The following is a 16,471-nucleotide window of genomic DNA, read 5'->3' on the forward strand; positions in this document are numbered from 1 at the left end:
ATATAAAAAATACATGACTGAAGTCCAGTCACTGAACACGTATCGTGTTCAATGTAAAATGGACAAAAGATTAATAGATTATATTGATATGTATTTGTAAATATGAAAGTTTGTGTATTCGCAAGAATAAAGTAAATAAAATTTATTAGTTACGTCTTGATTTTTAACTACTTCAAAAAAGGGAGTTTGTTGATTTGATTGGTATGTATATGATATTGTGAGAATTGCAGTTTTTATGTATGTTTGTCTGTATCAGTTTCTAAGAGTGTATAGTTTCATAATTGTATGTATATTTTTAAAATTGTTTGTATGTTTGTCCGCTATCTGTAAAAAAAATACGTATTGATGATTTTAAATTGGTTTAATTGTTATTTATTTATCCTTGTAGAATGTCGCGGTCGTGGAATGTAAACAGCGAAGCCCCAGCCGATTTTTTAAACTTACTCTATGCTGATGAAGAGAAGGAGTATCTGAGTGACGTGGGCAATAGTGACGTGGAGGTAAAACACAATTTGCTTTGGAGCTTGAATTATGTGTTTTGTTTTGGAACTTGTATTAACGAAAAAAAGAAAAACTCAAGTTAAATCGTCCTCTGATGAGTCAAATTTCGAAATCGAATACGCTGAAAGTGGTGACAGCTATGTAGAAGATGAAGATGGTGAGTCTGAAGCAGACTATCAAAGATTAACTAGTCAATACGATCAAAAATCGAATGGACATCTGTCTAAAGGACTATCAAAACGAAGAAGAACACGATCACGTGAATGTGATACTGATTCAGACATGGATGTTCCATTGAATACATTATCTTCAAAGAAAATTCGAAGAATTGGACAAAAAAAATATATTAGTAAAGGGTGTTACGTTATAGTTATGTACGAAAATGAATATTTTCCTGGCAAAGTAGAAGATGAAAACAAAAATCAGTATGAAGTGAGCACAATGGTTTTATCAACAGGGAATACTTTTAGATGGCCGGAAAAAACAGATAAAATTTGGTATAACATAAATCAAGTAATTGAAAAAATAAATGAGCCTATTTGCCTTAATAAAAGAGGGTTTTACAAGATACCGGAAATGGAAAAGTATTTGCCCGACATATACAACTAAAATTAATGTATAAAATTTTTTATGTCCTCTTGATTTCTTTATATAAGCGTTACTTATAACTTTTTTGTGACTGATTATGATTTGTTGCATAGTTTTCGATTTATCTTAATTTAAAATTTATGACTGATTAGTAGGTACAAGTAGTTATTATAAGTCTAACGTTCCTCTTTGTAATAATATTTGATCTCTAAAATATTTTAAGATTAATGTTGCCTTATGTTGACAGCTACCTGGTTAGGTGGCTTGGTTTTTTTGATATCTTTATTTGTATTGATACTAGTTATTAAAAAACACCAGTATTGGTTTTTATTTAATTATAATAAATTTAAGACTAATACTCGTTCAAAGTGATAGTAAGCTTGAATTTGTTACCTACTTAAATGTTGATTAAAGTAGGTATAGAAATAAATCAATAATGTTGTAATTTTTGCCTGCCCTGTTCATCTGATCATCAACAGCTCATATACGTGTATATTATACATATACACACCGAGGGGCTCCACGCTGGCCCTGCCCTGTTATTTATCTCTTAATTAACTAGCATAAATAGATTGGCTGGTTGTAGACTATCTAATTTAAAGTTGATAACTGGTAGTCGATTACTGGCATATGTCGATTACTGGAAGTCGATTTATGGAGATTCAGTGTCGGTTACTGGTGATTTCAATTAATTTCACTTATTATTTAATTATTCGTAAGCACATATCTCAGACGGTTATAAATGCCATTACTCATGTAACTTTAATGTATCCTTTATCGTTTTTAAGAATAACTAGTCTCGTAAGGTTTTCAAAATTTGATATAATTAAATTTGTTTCACGCACGGACCTAAACATGTCGATAACTGGTTCCATTACGTTATGTGCGTATATAAGATAAAAATGTTTAATTTTTTCGGTACTTGAAAAGGTATTTGTAAAGTTGCTTGGGTGTGGGGTGGGCTGGGTGTGTTTTTTTTTTATGGAACACCAGTCATTTTGGGGAAAGGTTTTATAGATCTGATATCTGCATATTGTTTATATGGTGTAATGTTCTAATATTGGCTAATATTATTTCTTCTTCCTTTATTTTTTTTTATTACGATTGGGGTAGATAACATGTTGTATGTTTTAGGATGACGATGAAAGGAGTCCGCCGCCGACGCCAGATGCTCCTCCTTATTCGCCAATTACCTCGCCAGAAGGGAGCGACAGAGCGAGGTCGAGGTCCCCAATTTGGCATCAGCCATCTGAATCGTAAGTTGTATTTAAATTAATCTATACAGAATAAAATAGATTTCTCTGTCATAAAAGTTCGGCAATTTTTTTTTGTTTATGTTTTACGATGTCTTATGTCTTCTGTGTAAAATCAAATTAGCATATCTCTTGTTACTTTTTTATTTCGGTTTGTCTTTTATTTGTCTAATAATGGCAATTATTTTTGCAGAGCACCAAGAGTGATCGCAATTTTTTCCGAAGACGGCACGCCATTAGAGGCCGAGCATATTGAAGAGAGAGAAGAGGACACCACATTTTTAGCCACTGACGCCCACACTATTTTTGTTTCCCCGAGAGAAAGAGGAAGGAGTGGACGAAGGAGTGGACGAAGGGGTGGACGGCGAGGCGATCGGGGTGGACGAGTAAGGAATGTACGTGGGCGTGGGCAAGGCCGTAGGGGTCCTCAGTGGGAGGTGGGACACCCATTGAATGAGATTTGGGTGACAGATGACGATGTGCCTGATGAATTGAGGAATATGGTGATGGATGTGATACATAGAAGGATGCAAGGTCGCGATAGGAACAGGCCTGAAAGAGGAACGGAAAGCGAGTCTGACGATGATGGTGAGTTTTTTGATGCGGATGGATGTAGTAGAGATTTTGAATGGACTTCTATGGAATCATTTCAGGGGAAGGAGGAAACGTTTTTACCTGCAGTTACTGGTTCGACTCAGGAATATAATTCGGCCTATGATGCTTTTCGTTCCTATTGGGACGATGACATTTTAGGTCTGATTGTATCTGAGACGAACCAATACGCTTCTAAAATCGCGTCTTCCTCTTTCCAGGCTGACTGGTACGCTACCAACATCCATCCAATGGATTTTCAGGTTTAGCCGTGTGAATAATCTTTGAAACTACTGAATGGATTTTCAGGTTTATCCGTTTGAATAATCTTTGAAACTACTGAATGGATTTTCAGGTTTACCCGTGTGAATAACACCCCGTTTACCCGTGTGTTTGACAGCGGGATCGAGGGGTTAAAAAAAAACTATTGCCAGAGAACCGCTATGTTGTGGATGAGTTGCTCAAATCCCACGGTCATGAACTCCGTTTGCCCTAACTGCAACCTCAACCCAATTGAGCACGTCTGGAACCTCATCAAACAAAGGGTTGCTGACAAAAATGTTGAGCAACACGAAAATAAAATTGAAAAGCTCATAAAAGACGCGATCGCGTCATTAACAGCTGATGACTGGAAAAAACAAATCACATGAAAAGAGCGGAGGAAATGTTCTAGCAGCGTGATGTAGCTAGAGATGAGAAAATGGAAAATTTTATTATACAAGTGGGAATGGACACTAGTGATGATGTCAGGACGACCGAAAATGAAACTTCAGATGAAGGAAGACGTGAAATATCAGTCGTCGAGTACTTAGATTACGATGTTCCCGGAGAAGGGCCATCAACATCCAAATCTCAAATAATAATAAATCTTTAAATTATTTTTTTCTTATTTAGGTAATATACCTACGTATTATTAAAAGGAATAAATATCACGCCTACCACGTGCAAAGAGTGCAAGCTTTGTTGCCCGGTGATTATATGTATGCGATTCCAGCATCTGTATGGCATTAACATGAGGGCTGGTATAATTAACCAGCAGTTGGTGCTGCATGAAATGCCAGCAAGACTGAATGGAGCTCATTATTTAAATTTTTTCCAAAATAATTTAAACCAAATTCTTAACGAAGCTGAAGTTTTAGAAGAAAGAATAGCAGAAATGTGGCTGCAACATGACGGCGCCCCGCCTCACTACACTCGAGCAGTTAGAGATCATTTGAATGAGGACCTATTGCATGGCCACCCCGGTCGCCCGATTTAAATCCATTAGATTTTTTTCTTTCATTTTAAAGAAATAGTTTACCAAAGAGAGAACAATACTGAACAAGAACTACGACAAAAGCTCGAATTTGCTAGGGTACAAGATACTAACAACAGAGGTGCATTCCGTAGGTTACGTAGGAATGTTATTAGACGGTGCGGATTGCGTATTATGGTCAGAGGCAGAAATTTTGAGCATTTATTGTAAAATGTTTTGCTTTAATAAAACAATTATTTTGCAATCCTTGTTTTGTTTTTTCGTCCTTGAAAGTCATGGCCATGTGTTATACCTTTTCAGAATCCCCATTGAATGCGCCAAAACTTGAAATACAGCGTCACTTTTCGGTAGAGTATTTTTTTTTTCACAGTGGGGTTCGAAGTAAATAAAAGTTATGAATTGAGAAAAAAGTAATTCATAAAATTGAATATTATCTTCAACACACCCTATAAACAACCATAAATAGCATGTCTAACGCAAGGACTTATCAGTACTAATCTAGTTAAAATGATAAAAAAGATATAGGTGTACATTTTTTCGAATTTTAATAAGAATAAGTTTAAAAAAGCCAATTTTCTCATAAAAATACAAAATAAATTATAACTCTGCAGTGGTTGACCTTAGAGACCTCCCATAGACCTTTTTGCTGCTGATGACCTCACCTAACCCCTGGTTGCGTATGATCCACATTTGGGCCACCCTGTATAAACAAAGAAATAAAGAAATACTGGAAGAAATTAAGCTGTTTAAAAATTATATTTTCAAATTGAAATCTACCAGCCCACCGCTATGCGAAACCCATTCATAAATTTACAACAGATATAATTTACAGTCAGGACTATTTATAATGTTTCTTTAGCGCCATCCGGTCGAAAGACGGTTTCAACAATAACCCAACAGCTATGCAGTTTCTCAGCATCAATGACAAACTTGAGATGGCGAAATAAAAAATATGTATCTTATCTAGAGAATATGAAACTTGTACTTCCGCCTTCGATCGGGCCGCTCGTCTGTGTGCGCGAGTGCCGACCCTTGAAAACACGTGTATCGCAAATCGGATAATTGGCGTAAATTCATCGAGTGCTGCAGCATCTCTGGTACGTGGTGCATTGTTTTTGCTGCTCACTATTACTGAACATCGATATTTTGTGTTAACGAAATTTTCCCTAATGTACTAGAGGCCACCCGCTATTTCGGCTTGGTGCGATTCTACATTATTTCTATTATCCTACATAATTTATTTGTTGCTAGCAACAAGTAAATTATATCGTTTTACATACATAACTATATGTTTTTATTGGACTCCCAAGACATTCTTGTACACGATGGTAATGCTTTTATAATTATTTAATTATTCAAGGTAACTCATTACACATGAAATAGAAATCACATCATGAAATAGAAAAGATTATGCTTCTCTCCCTATGAAGCCAATAAAAAGAGATATAAGCTCTGTATCTGGCTTGTTGACCAACGAAGTGTTATCTTAAACTATATATCAGCAAAAATACAGAAATTATTTCAAAATTTGCAGATTATTCAATAAGAGAAAGTTTTTAAGCTATTGCATAGCTTCTATCGCGGGGACCGAATGCAGAAATTCCGTAACGAAAAAACCTCACGCTCCCCACTCCGACGGGCGCGGAGGTGTGGCTTGAAGGCATAGCATGCAATAGCTTTACCGCGGCAGTCCCCGAGTGACACACGTCTTTTTTTTGTCGTGTTTATGACCAATGTGTGTTTTCCAATAGAGAAAATAAAATAAAACCCATTACAATAAGTAAGAACGATACTCATAAAGTCACTATAGGAAGACCTCGATACTTACAAAGAATCTTAAAACATGAAAAACGTGCAAGCTTTGAAGCTGTTCAGAAGAAACTTTTTGCGTGAAGCTTAAGCATAACACTAACAAAATCTTCAAAAAATCAGTACTTTAGTACAAATACAAATTCATTGATAATAATAAAATGAGAGGTGTCGTGGGACATGTTCTATGAAAGAGAGAGAGAGACAGACAGAGAAACAAGCAAAGTGTTGTGTTGTCCGTCTAGCCCCCTTTCGTAACGCGCGATGCGACTTCATTCCAACGACCCATACAATGTTCTTCCAAAAAAACTATCATCCAAAAATTTCCTTTAACAAATTACGATCTAATTTCTTTTCACCTTTATCCATTTCACTATCACAAACATCAACCTTTCTTTTAATACCACGTTTATCCACAAAAGGATTAGGAAAACCAACAACTTTATCCGGTGAAAAATAATTCACGAAATACATTAGTTCGCTTCTACTGCAGTGTGTCGCAAAACACACGTCTATTCGCGACGGCGTCACGCGTTCGACTGACTTTAAATTTGGGGAATAATTAGCCCATTTCATGGCCGATAAGTGAACATATAAAAATTGGGGGTAGTTGCTTGGAATGCATGTTGTATGTTCGTTTTTGCGTTTCGTGCATAAATGTATTTTTGTTTGTTTCAAATCATTTGTCACACCAGGTACCAGATGGGGTATTAATCTGAAACAAAAGATATTGTCACTTAAATTATAGCAGTAATATAAATATCTTTGTAACTTTTTTCTAAATTTAAGGTAATAATTTTGTAAGGAGCTGTAGGCTTTTATTAAAGATTATTAAAGATGTGCAAATTTCATAATCAACAGAATTTCAATATTTTTAATTAACAAATGTACAATAATTAAATTTGTACATAATATTCTCTCCTTGCATATAAAATGAGAATAGAATTGAACTATAAATAAAATAACCTACTAAAAATAAATAACTATGTAAACTGACTGAGTTTCGTATATATCTATATCTATCTATTTATTTATTTTAAACACTTTATTGTGCTGCCAACATAAAATAATAAAATAATAGTTTAAAAAAACTAAAAAACACGCTTTTTATAGAAAACCGAACTAAAAAATAGAAAATTTTTATCAAATTAGTGTATTGTCATCGGTCCTCAATAAATCTACAAAGTTTGAACGAAATCTGGCCGTTTAAAGTGGGTCAAAATCGCGCCCAAAGAAGTCGGTTACAAACATACAGGTGAAGCTAATATAAAGCGTGTAAAAAGTAGGTACAATAGAACTTAAACTAGTACAAAAAACACAGAAGGCAGCCTTATTACTAACAAGTAATCTCTTCCAACAAGGGCTATATTCTAATAGGATATTAAAAAGACTTTAAATGAATTATTTTTTAATTAATTATTTAATCTAGCCAAAAGGAATGTCGCGTCGCACTGCTTTCTTCCCGCGCAGTCGACTGACTTCTGCCAGCATTAGGGAGGGGATGTGTCCGCTACTAGTGATGTGCGTTCTTTCATCTAACAATTCTTATTTAACTTTGGCATAGCTAAGCTGGGATGCAATAAACAATTTTTTTTTGTATATTTACCTATTATTTACTTGTATAATAAATTCCTTAAAATTAAAAACCTTTATAATACCTAAATTCCTAACCCCCCTACATTGTCTGTATCTTCTTCACACTTAAACCACTGAACTGATTTGGATAAAATTTACTACAAGGATGGTTTGAGACATGAACCTGACATTGTTTACATAGGATAGGTTTTATCCCAGTAATCCTACAGAAAGCAACAAAGTAAATTACTTATCACATATTTAGCTGCCTTGCCTGGCAGAGATCAGTTATAAGCTATAAGGCACCAATGTTAAAAATTAAAATGTTATAATGTTTTCTCTTTTTTTTTCTTCTGTATGTGTGTGTTTAATAAAGGTACCGTATATAATATTAAATTGTATTTACCTGTAAAACTTCCATCTGTCTCCATCCACGTAGACCTTCAAGCCCAACCGCTTATAAATCTCATTAAAAACGAATTCATATCCATACTTTGCCGATGTGTGTAATGCTACACCTCGTTTATCATTATTAAACCAATGCTCCAGTTCTTTAACCATCTCTTCTACACTCTCGGTTCGTTTCGGAAAATTCTCGTACGCACAATCTATGAACGTTGTATCTACATACATTGTGTTAATTTTGATCGGCGCACTATCTGTATGCAACGCAGCGTATTTGCGCACGTCAGAGGTGTTGATGCGAAAATCACCTGTAAATAATACTGTGTAAGACACAGTTTGGAATAGATACATGACCGAGCCAGCGCTGTGCCCCGCGGGGATCAGGGTAACTGTCAGTAATATTTCGTCTTCATTTTTTCTACTCGGCAACGTTATTAGTGATGAACCTGTAAAAATAAATTTCATTACATATTTCACACACGGCACGATCTGATACCATATTAAGCTTTTTGCTTGTGTTATGGAAAACAAACGGCTATAAAAATACATATATAATTTTAATATATCTTTACTAATATTATAAAGCTAGCGATTTGAAATTTGATAGCCCCTTTATCGAGGAAGGATATAGGCTATAATATATCATCTCGCTAAGACCAACAGGAGCGAGCACTGTGGGAATAACCGCAGATCGAGTTAGCGAGCGATAACCAAGGATTTCTAAAAAATGCATAAGTGATATTGGCCACTTTCTACCACAATGAAACATCTAAATCCATGGGAATTTGATTTTCACACTGTTTTTAATACAAGTGCGCAAGATCTGGTTGGACTAAAGCAAAGGGGGCGCAGGACTTAGAAAATTTTTGATGGAGTTGGTGTCATTATAACACCTATTTATTATTGTTTTATCGTAAAGATTACGCTAATATAAGCATGTTTTATAGGAACAACTTTTCTCTAAAATCAAAAATGGCCGAGATATTCGCCCTCAAAGATTGATGGTTTTCATTAGGTTAGGTTAGGTTAGGTTTCTTAAAAAAAACTACACAGAAATAGGAGCCCCGCGAAGCGGGGCTCCGTCGACGCGCAAAAAAAAAATTTTTTTCACTTTTGATCAAAAATTTTCTAAGTCCTTACTTTGCGCCCCCTTTGCTTTAGGCGGACCCAAGATCTTACTGTGTGTAGGGACACACATATGCGATATGCAGGGGCAGAAGCACTACTCTAAACTGTGTTACCGTTAACATAGAAATAAGTCATGGAAAATGTGTAAGTATTGCATTAATAGTTTATCTAAACGTGATAAAATAGTAGGAAAGTCCACAACTGTACATTGAATATTTTTTTGAACAACACTTCGGAGTTCGGACGTGATCTACAATCGAAGCCAAAAATATAGTTTTAACAATTTGGGTAGGTATGTCTTTATATAGCTGTATGTCCGGGCTAAACATACATACCTAATTTAAGCACCTTCACATAGTCCATAATCCTCGGGTCCTTTTTGTCATCATTTATTATGGCAGCGGATAATTCCGTGGTATAAATATACACATCATGTTCTATCAAATAATCGAGTAAATTACGCGAATGTAGCCCTTGCATGTGATCGGAATGGCAATGACTCAGAAAATACGCTCGTGGCTTCTCAGATTGCACATTCTCGAAGTTATCTACATATACACCGGGAATCTCTTGTATTTTTCCGTTAAATGCACTTAACGAACGCTGACACATGACGTGGAGTTTTGTTATAAAAATGTATATCAGTTTTTTAAACTGACTAACTTATTTACGAGAACTAAACTTGTTTAAAAGTAGTGATACAAATTCTCTGAGTTCATAATATATAAAGTTTTATGAAACTGAAAAGTGAAAAAAACCACAACTTCGAGCAAGACGCAAGTTCCAGATGTGACTAGTGACTACAGAGTACAGACAGCAGACTACACTGTACAGATTACTCACAAATTCAACTGTCAAGAGAAATTGACAACAGATAAGCTAACAGACAGTGAACACTCTATTTGTATACGATTTGTATGCTTATAATTTGTATGTGATAGAAGACAAAAATGACGTTCGTATCGTGAATGTACTGCAGCGGCTGTACCTATGAAACGCGCGCATGTTTGCTGTTGCGTCTTGTTTCTGATCTTTGAGTGTGGTACATCCATAATAATACATTATACTCTTTGCTTAGTACTGTACATAATAATATATAATCTTATAATATCTATTAGAAAAAGAGATCGTTAAATCAGCGAAATTATTGTATATTTTTAATCCAATGATTATAAAAATACTATTTTATTTTGACAAAAGGTAAAAGCAAAACAGTTCAAGTTATATCCAATGAAAATGGAATAAAAAGCCTTATCAAACATTATTATACATATATTGAAAACTGGGAGATTGGAAAGAACTTATTTTTTAATGTTTAATTTGTCAATTGAAATTAATATATTATTGCAAAAAATATACAAGTATGTATATGCTTTTGTCTATAAAGTTTATATTTACAACCGCTCGGAGCAATTATCAAGCCTGGAGAAGTAACAATTAATTGAACAATAAAGCACTAGTTTGGCCTTTTTGGCTTATGGCAAAATGTCATGCGAAAAAAGAGGACAGATATATGTCAGTTCGACAGTTTGAAATGACATGTGCCATTTCAATTTGTTTTAGTGACCAGTCTGGTCACTAACGCATGGTGATTTTTATTATTGTTTTTGAAGTGAAAAACGTGTTTTCTAGTTTCTTATGTTATTTTCTGAAAAGATAATTTACTAAAGATTACATGGCTTGTGTTGTTCACGGCTGTAAAAGCCGTAGTACTAGGAAATCGGATGAAGATTGGAATTTGTCTTTTCACAGGTTAGTGTTTTGATCAATTTTTTTGTTAATTGTATTATAAATAAGTTAATTTACGTTATTTTCATAATCATCTATGTTTTATCTAACCGTAATCATTGAAATGAAATCATAATCAGCTTAGTTTTTAGAAAAAATGCAAAATATAACTTCCATAGTGTTGTGCAATTATCGATACTTGAGTAGGTACGAAGTACTCCATTGATAATGACTGCTTTAGGTTAGGAGAAAAAAAAAGGTATTTATGTATGGATTTTATTGTTATTTGCAGGTTTCTGGCTTGAGAAAAATTAAAAGATGTTTGGGTTAAAGCTATAGCACAGGGAAAATTGGAAGCCTTCAAAACATTCTCGGCCTTGTTCAAATCATTTCGAATCAGACAGGAAGAAAAGTAAAGTGCTTTGCAGAGATGCTGTGCCACAAGTTTAAGGTGGCATCTATTTTAAATAATAAATATTGTAATTTGTTAATTAAGTATCGAAATAAAATGTTGTAAAATTTTTTTTTAAATTTTATTTGTTTTATTTGAAGCAATTTATTTTAAACTTTTACCAATTTTTTCCTGTGGGAATGAGTTATTTTCCCGTGGTAAATTGTAGCCTATATGTTATTCTGATGTTTAATCTATAATATGTATAGTAAAGTTCCATAAAAACTCATGCAGTAGTTTTTTTCGTGAAAGAATAATATCAAATGTCCATTCTTATATATTTTTGCTTTTATAATATTAGTAGGATACGATTATTGATTTGTAAAAAGATCAACCAGGTGGAAGTCAGATTCGCGCACGAAGGGTTCCGTATAATTCTATGAATGAATCTATGAAAACAGGAAAAATACGTACCTTTTTACGAATCCATAAAAAACAACCTAAACCGAAATACCTAATAATATTTTTTTATAAATACCTACCACTACCATACAATGCAAGGCAGTCAATACGCATCGTAAATGAATAATTCCAAATTAAACGAATCTTAAAATTTGGAATTACCTATCCATAATTCAAAATTAAAAGAATCTTAAATTATCTTCAAGCAATTTTATAACTTAATTTTTTTATTTATCGATATTTTAGTATTCGATAAAGTGGCAAGCACTACCTTTTTAGAACAAAAAGTGGCTACACGTAGAGGGAGAATGTACTAGAGATCACATCGGCGTATACCCGAACGAGATGGCGAATCCTTACGTCAATGTTGCCAACTATTACAAAAACTTTTTATCCGAAAAACTGGCAAAATATCTATAAATGTTTGGGTATTTTTTTGTAAGATAGGTTTATGAAGAAAAAGACAGATTTGAAAAGATTTTGTTATTTATTAACTTAACTAGCGACCCGCCCAAGCTTCGCACGGGTGCAATGCTGATACTAAATAGTAAATACACTACAGAAAAATTATGAACGTTGTATATAAAAACATAGCGGCCCGCTCCGGCTTCGCACGGGTATAAAATATATAGCCGGGCGGCTGGCCGGTACCGCCGCAAACGCTACGTCCCGCAATTTTTAAATCTATACTAATATTATAAAGAGGAAAGGTTTGTATGTATGTATGTATGTATGGTTTTCACGCATAAACTACTGGGCCGATTTTGATGAAATTTGGCACAACCTTTTATTGCAAAATATGTACCACGGGCGAAGCCGGGGCGGACCGCTAGTATATATATATATATTCACTGTTGTATTGTATTGGTTCTTTTTCCACACCACCTGTGAGGTAAGAACCTTAGGTGCGTTTTTTTTAAAGAGGTATCCCCAGTAGGCCTAGTCCTCCTTTTTGGCATGCATCAATATCTGGAATAAATCGGACATTAGGTACTTTATATTATATCTTATTATATAATTATTATATATAATTATAATATCTATTTATATTATATAGAAAAAAAATTGGACTTTGTATGGAAATCTGTCAGCTGATTAGCGAAGTTTCCTTACAAAGTCCAATTTTTTTTACGAATTCAGCAAAGTTGTAGAACAAAAGTTGTTCAGTTTCATGAGTAGAAGCTCCTGTCTAAATTTTTCAAATGTCTTACCTTTCACCTTGTATATCTATATCAAATGAACAATGTATTCAAGGTATTTAATTGGTTAAGTATTAATGCTGTATTGGTTAAAATCGCTTCGAAAATTAGCCATTATTTGTCGTAAAAAGTAAATGACAAAAAAAGTTATTGTGGGTTATCCATAAGAGATAGACATATACCATCGCGGACTTTTCTGTAGACCTTTTCAATGTGTATAATACTTAGTACATTATTTTGATAAAACTCGTAGGGTTCAGCCAGCGTTTGCAATGTAAGCGGAAAAATGTAAATTTTTACGACATCACATTAGAAACCTCAAAAATAACAGTACTTCTCCACTATTTAATGGGTGTTATTATACATATAAACCTTCCTCTTGAATTACTCTATCTATTAAAAAAAACCGCATCAAAATCCGTTGCGTAGTTTCAAAGATTTAAGCGTACAAAGGGACATAGGGACAGAGAGAGCGACTTTGTTTTATACTATGTAGTGATGACTAATACAAACATAAAAAAAATCTTATAATTAAGAGTTAAGGATGGTGTTGAATCCTTGACCTTCAAAATTATTGACCTTTAAATAAAATTAACTTGTTATAAAAGTTGCGTACCTTGTCATCCACCTCAGACATTTTTTTTGTTGCATAGTGCATCCTAACTTTTATATATTTTCCGCAGATGGATTTAATTAAAAGTGAATAGTGACAGTCTAAAAATAATTGATTTTTAAAATGATCACTTATTCTTGAAAAAAGATTTTCATTAAGGCATCTTTTGAGACATTCTTGAGAAATAGTATGAAAATAATTTTTCTTACTCATATCTCTATTTTGACGGAAAATTTTCTCACTAAATGTACAAATGGCAACTACATCTTTACTAGGATATTGCAGTCCCCCCTTGTCTTTTTTATACAAGAAACTTTTAAATTTATCCGCAGTCAAAACTGACGTACAATCAGGACACTTAAGTTCTTTTTTCAGTTGACTTACAACAAACCCTGCGATATAAATAATAATTTGTTTCGAAAATTCGGTCAGTTTACTAGGATCACTTAAATAGTCGTGGTCATCCATAGTGCGGATAAAATCAATGTCACGTATCTCAGAATCATCAGTTTCATCTATTAGTTTAATTCTTTCTGTGGTTTTATTTATTGCAATTTCCGGTTTGGTATATGTTAGTATATTTATTTCCTGTAGAGGAATGCAATTACCTGTAGTGATGTGTTTAAGTTCACCATGGACTAGCATCCGTTTGAAAGCGGATTTAAATTGTTTGGCTGTAGGGTTATTGTTAAATCCACCTTTAGCCCTAATCGCGCTAAAGAAATACTCCAAGTGATCTTGGCTAAGCTTATACGTACACAGAAATTGTAAGGATTCACTTCTGGCATAATTTTCGTATAGAAAAATTATCCCTCGTATACAAATCATAAAGCCCAAAAATCCAGTCTTTCGGTTTGTATTAAGGATGGGCATGCCACCTAAATGTAACTTCATTAAATATTGATATATTTGTTCAAGAATCAATTTAGTATTTAAAAAGTTTCCCTCGAATAGAGGTTTTTTATGTGTATATGCATTCATATTTCTTGAATTTAATATGTCAAACAAGTCATTTATATTTTTAATAAATTCTACTGTAGCCTCCGAATTTGAGAAATTATCTATTTTAAGTTCTTCGTTACAAAATTCTATGGCATCAGCAACAGAATTACTGAAAGTCTGAGCAGCCAACTTTACTTTCATGATCTGTTGCCTAAAATTCATATGAGATCTTTTCAGTTTATTAGCTAGGTGAAGTCCTTCATTTTCCTGCAAGTCAATTAAATGTTTGATGTATTCCCAGGAAATAGTGCGTCCCTGCCTATCAATGATGGGTCCTTTCTGAGCCAAAGTATTCCGTACTAATTTAAGCATATGTGATGGATCTGGGTATATAATAATTTTTTTGTCACCTACTTGGAAAGTAGGATCTATTTGAGTATCTTGTAAACAACACCCTAATAATTTAGCCATTGCAAAGTTTGTTGGACAGCCATCGAATGTAAGTGATAAAATTTCTACTCCACATTCATCATGAACGGTTTTAATACAGGTCTGAACTAAATTGGCTTTTTGGTATGCCGAAATACCATCTATTAAAAAGTACCCTAAAGGTATTTTCCAACTACCATTTATAGCAGTTAGCATAAAGACAAGGGCTTCCTTAGCTAATTGACCACTACTTATATTATTGCCACAATCTACAAACCCTATACAGTTTTGACCATCAAAATCTACATGCTTTCTAATAGCCATTTCATCGAAACATAGGGCGCAAAATAATTTGCGAAATGGATTCACTATACTATTAGCTAATTTGAGTAGTTTTATTGCTTCTAAAGATTCTTTACTGATCCCTGGACTACCGTCTATACACTGGTACCACCGTGAAAGAGTTCGTGGGTGAGGAAGGCATGTATTGAAATATTTTCGAACATGATCGTAGGCTCTTGGACTTATAAAGTGGAGAGTTAATGCAAATTTTCTTAACTCTACAGAATACTTCCTAGGTGCGGATTCTTTACAAATATATCTTTTTAAAAAGTCCTTATTTGCCGTTTCTATAGATGACAAAACATCAGCAGATTCTTGATTTATTAAACATCGGGCTTTTAAATCTTCTAATATGCTGCACAGTTCTGCATTCTTTTTCTTTAACCGCCACGCCCTTGTCCTCAATACTGCAATTTTCTTTTTTCTTTGCTCGGCTACACGTTCTTTATTTATTAATTTTTTTCTTAATTTGATTTTTCTCGGTGTTTCCACCTGGAAAAAAAAATATTAAGTTATTTTTTGCAAACTTGAAACAGAAATATATTATAGAAAAAAAATCTTTAATTAAAAAGTATTAAAATAATACAGTTTATATATTTGGGGAAATTAAAGCATGTATTAGTTCAAACTTCAAAACTATGTTACAGGCTTTAGATTCCCCTCACAATTATAGTAGTAGATTTGATTCCTTTTCCAACTTAAATAATTTTACAATTTTAAAAAATATAAGACCACACAGATGTACCTAAATAAGACAAAATATACTACTTATACAAATAACTCTAAACAGTTACAGTGCTCCCACGGTAACTCTTCAAAATATATTTTTTGGTCACGCTATAAAACCACGCTGTGGCAACATTTCCTATACGCCATTAAAGATATCACTTCGGCTGTTCTTTAACATTTGCTACGGTTTTAGTTATTGCGCGAGCACTATATAGTTTCACAACGGCGGCTCCTGCTCCTGGCCCCGTGATCGGCCACAAGCACTGTCACCATGCGCTGGCACCGGCGTGATGAAATTATTACTATACTCTACTTCATTGTTTCAGAAATAAATGTATTCATTCATTAATTTATTGTTGTATATGAAATAATGATATACCTCAAAACTTGGTTCAGGGGCTTTCGACTGTTTGCTAGTACTAGGTAGCTCAATAATATCCTGTAAAGATAAAGTTTAACTTCGGTAAACCAGAAAATTCAAATAACATAAATGTACAAAATGTACCCAAATGAAATTATTACTAACTAGCT

At 33.9% G+C, this 16,471-nt stretch overlaps 2 protein-coding genes across 3 annotated transcripts; one reads left to right on the forward strand and one right to left on the reverse strand.

Annotated features, from left to right (window-relative positions):
* The first annotated feature begins 389 nt into the window (after window positions 1-389).
* Window positions 390-3,202, forward strand: LOC149895394 (uncharacterized). The gene is made up of 3 exons (XM_090118770.1): window positions 390-500; window positions 2,224-2,345; window positions 2,536-3,202. The coding sequence occupies exons 1-3, from the start codon at window positions 390-392 to the stop codon at window positions 3,200-3,202; spliced, it is 900 nt and encodes a 299-aa protein (XP_089974896.1).
* LOC149895395 (protein artemis-like) lies at window positions 2,199-9,906 on the reverse strand. 2 transcript variants are annotated; one of them, XR_016458492.1, is made up of 4 exons: window positions 9,441-9,906; window positions 7,979-8,423; window positions 4,808-6,712; window positions 2,199-2,338 (listed from the first exon to the last, which is right to left on the reverse strand). XR_016458492.1 is itself a non-coding variant. In XM_090119126.1 (3 exons), exons 1-3 carry the CDS (start codon window positions 9,715-9,717, stop codon window positions 6,310-6,312), a joined length of 1,125 nt encoding a protein of 374 aa, XP_089975252.1. In that variant the 5' UTR covers window positions 9,718-9,906; the 3' UTR covers window positions 2,761-6,309. The 2 variants fall into 2 exon arrangements, 1 of the variants encoding a protein (XP_089975252.1); XM_090119126.1 differs by lacking the exon at window positions 2,199-2,338 and having other exon boundaries at window positions 2,761-6,712.
* Between the last annotated feature and the right edge of the window lie 6,565 nt (window positions 9,907-16,471).

The sequence above is a fragment of the Colias eurytheme genome, chromosome 31 (assembly GCF_061535395.1).
Source record: "Colias eurytheme isolate Ceu_HAF_F1 chromosome 31, ilColEury1 Martin Lab GWU primary, whole genome shotgun sequence".
Lineage (NCBI taxonomy): Eukaryota > Metazoa > Arthropoda > Insecta > Lepidoptera > Pieridae > Colias > Colias eurytheme.

What these genes read in the sequence shown, in the direction of transcription:
- LOC149895394 (XM_090118770.1), top strand. Translation starts at nt 390, where the DNA reads ATGTCGCGGTCGTGGAATGTAAACAGCGAAGCCCCAGCCGATTTTTTA. An exon ending in TGGGCAATAGTGACGTGGAG is followed by an intron (nt 501 to 2,223) that starts GTAAAACACAAT and finishes TGTATGTTTTAG; the next exon opens with GATGACGATGAAAGGAGTCC. An exon ending in TGGCATCAGCCATCTGAATC is followed by an intron (nt 2,346 to 2,535) that starts GTAAGTTGTATT and finishes TTATTTTTGCAG; the next exon opens with AGCACCAAGAGTGATCGCAA.
- LOC149895395 (XM_090119126.1), bottom strand. Translation starts at nt 9,717, where the DNA reads ATGTGTCAGCGTTCGTTAAGTGCATTTAACGGAAAAATACAAGAGATT. An exon ending in TGTGAAGGTGCTTAAATTAG is followed by an intron (nt 8,424 to 9,440) that starts GTATGTATGTTT and finishes TTATTTTTACAG; the next exon opens with GTTCATCACTAATAACGTTG. An exon ending in GACAGATGGAAGTTTTACAG is followed by an intron (nt 6,713 to 7,978) that starts GTAAATACAATT and finishes CTTTTGTTTCAG; the next exon opens with ATTAATACCCCATCTGGTAC.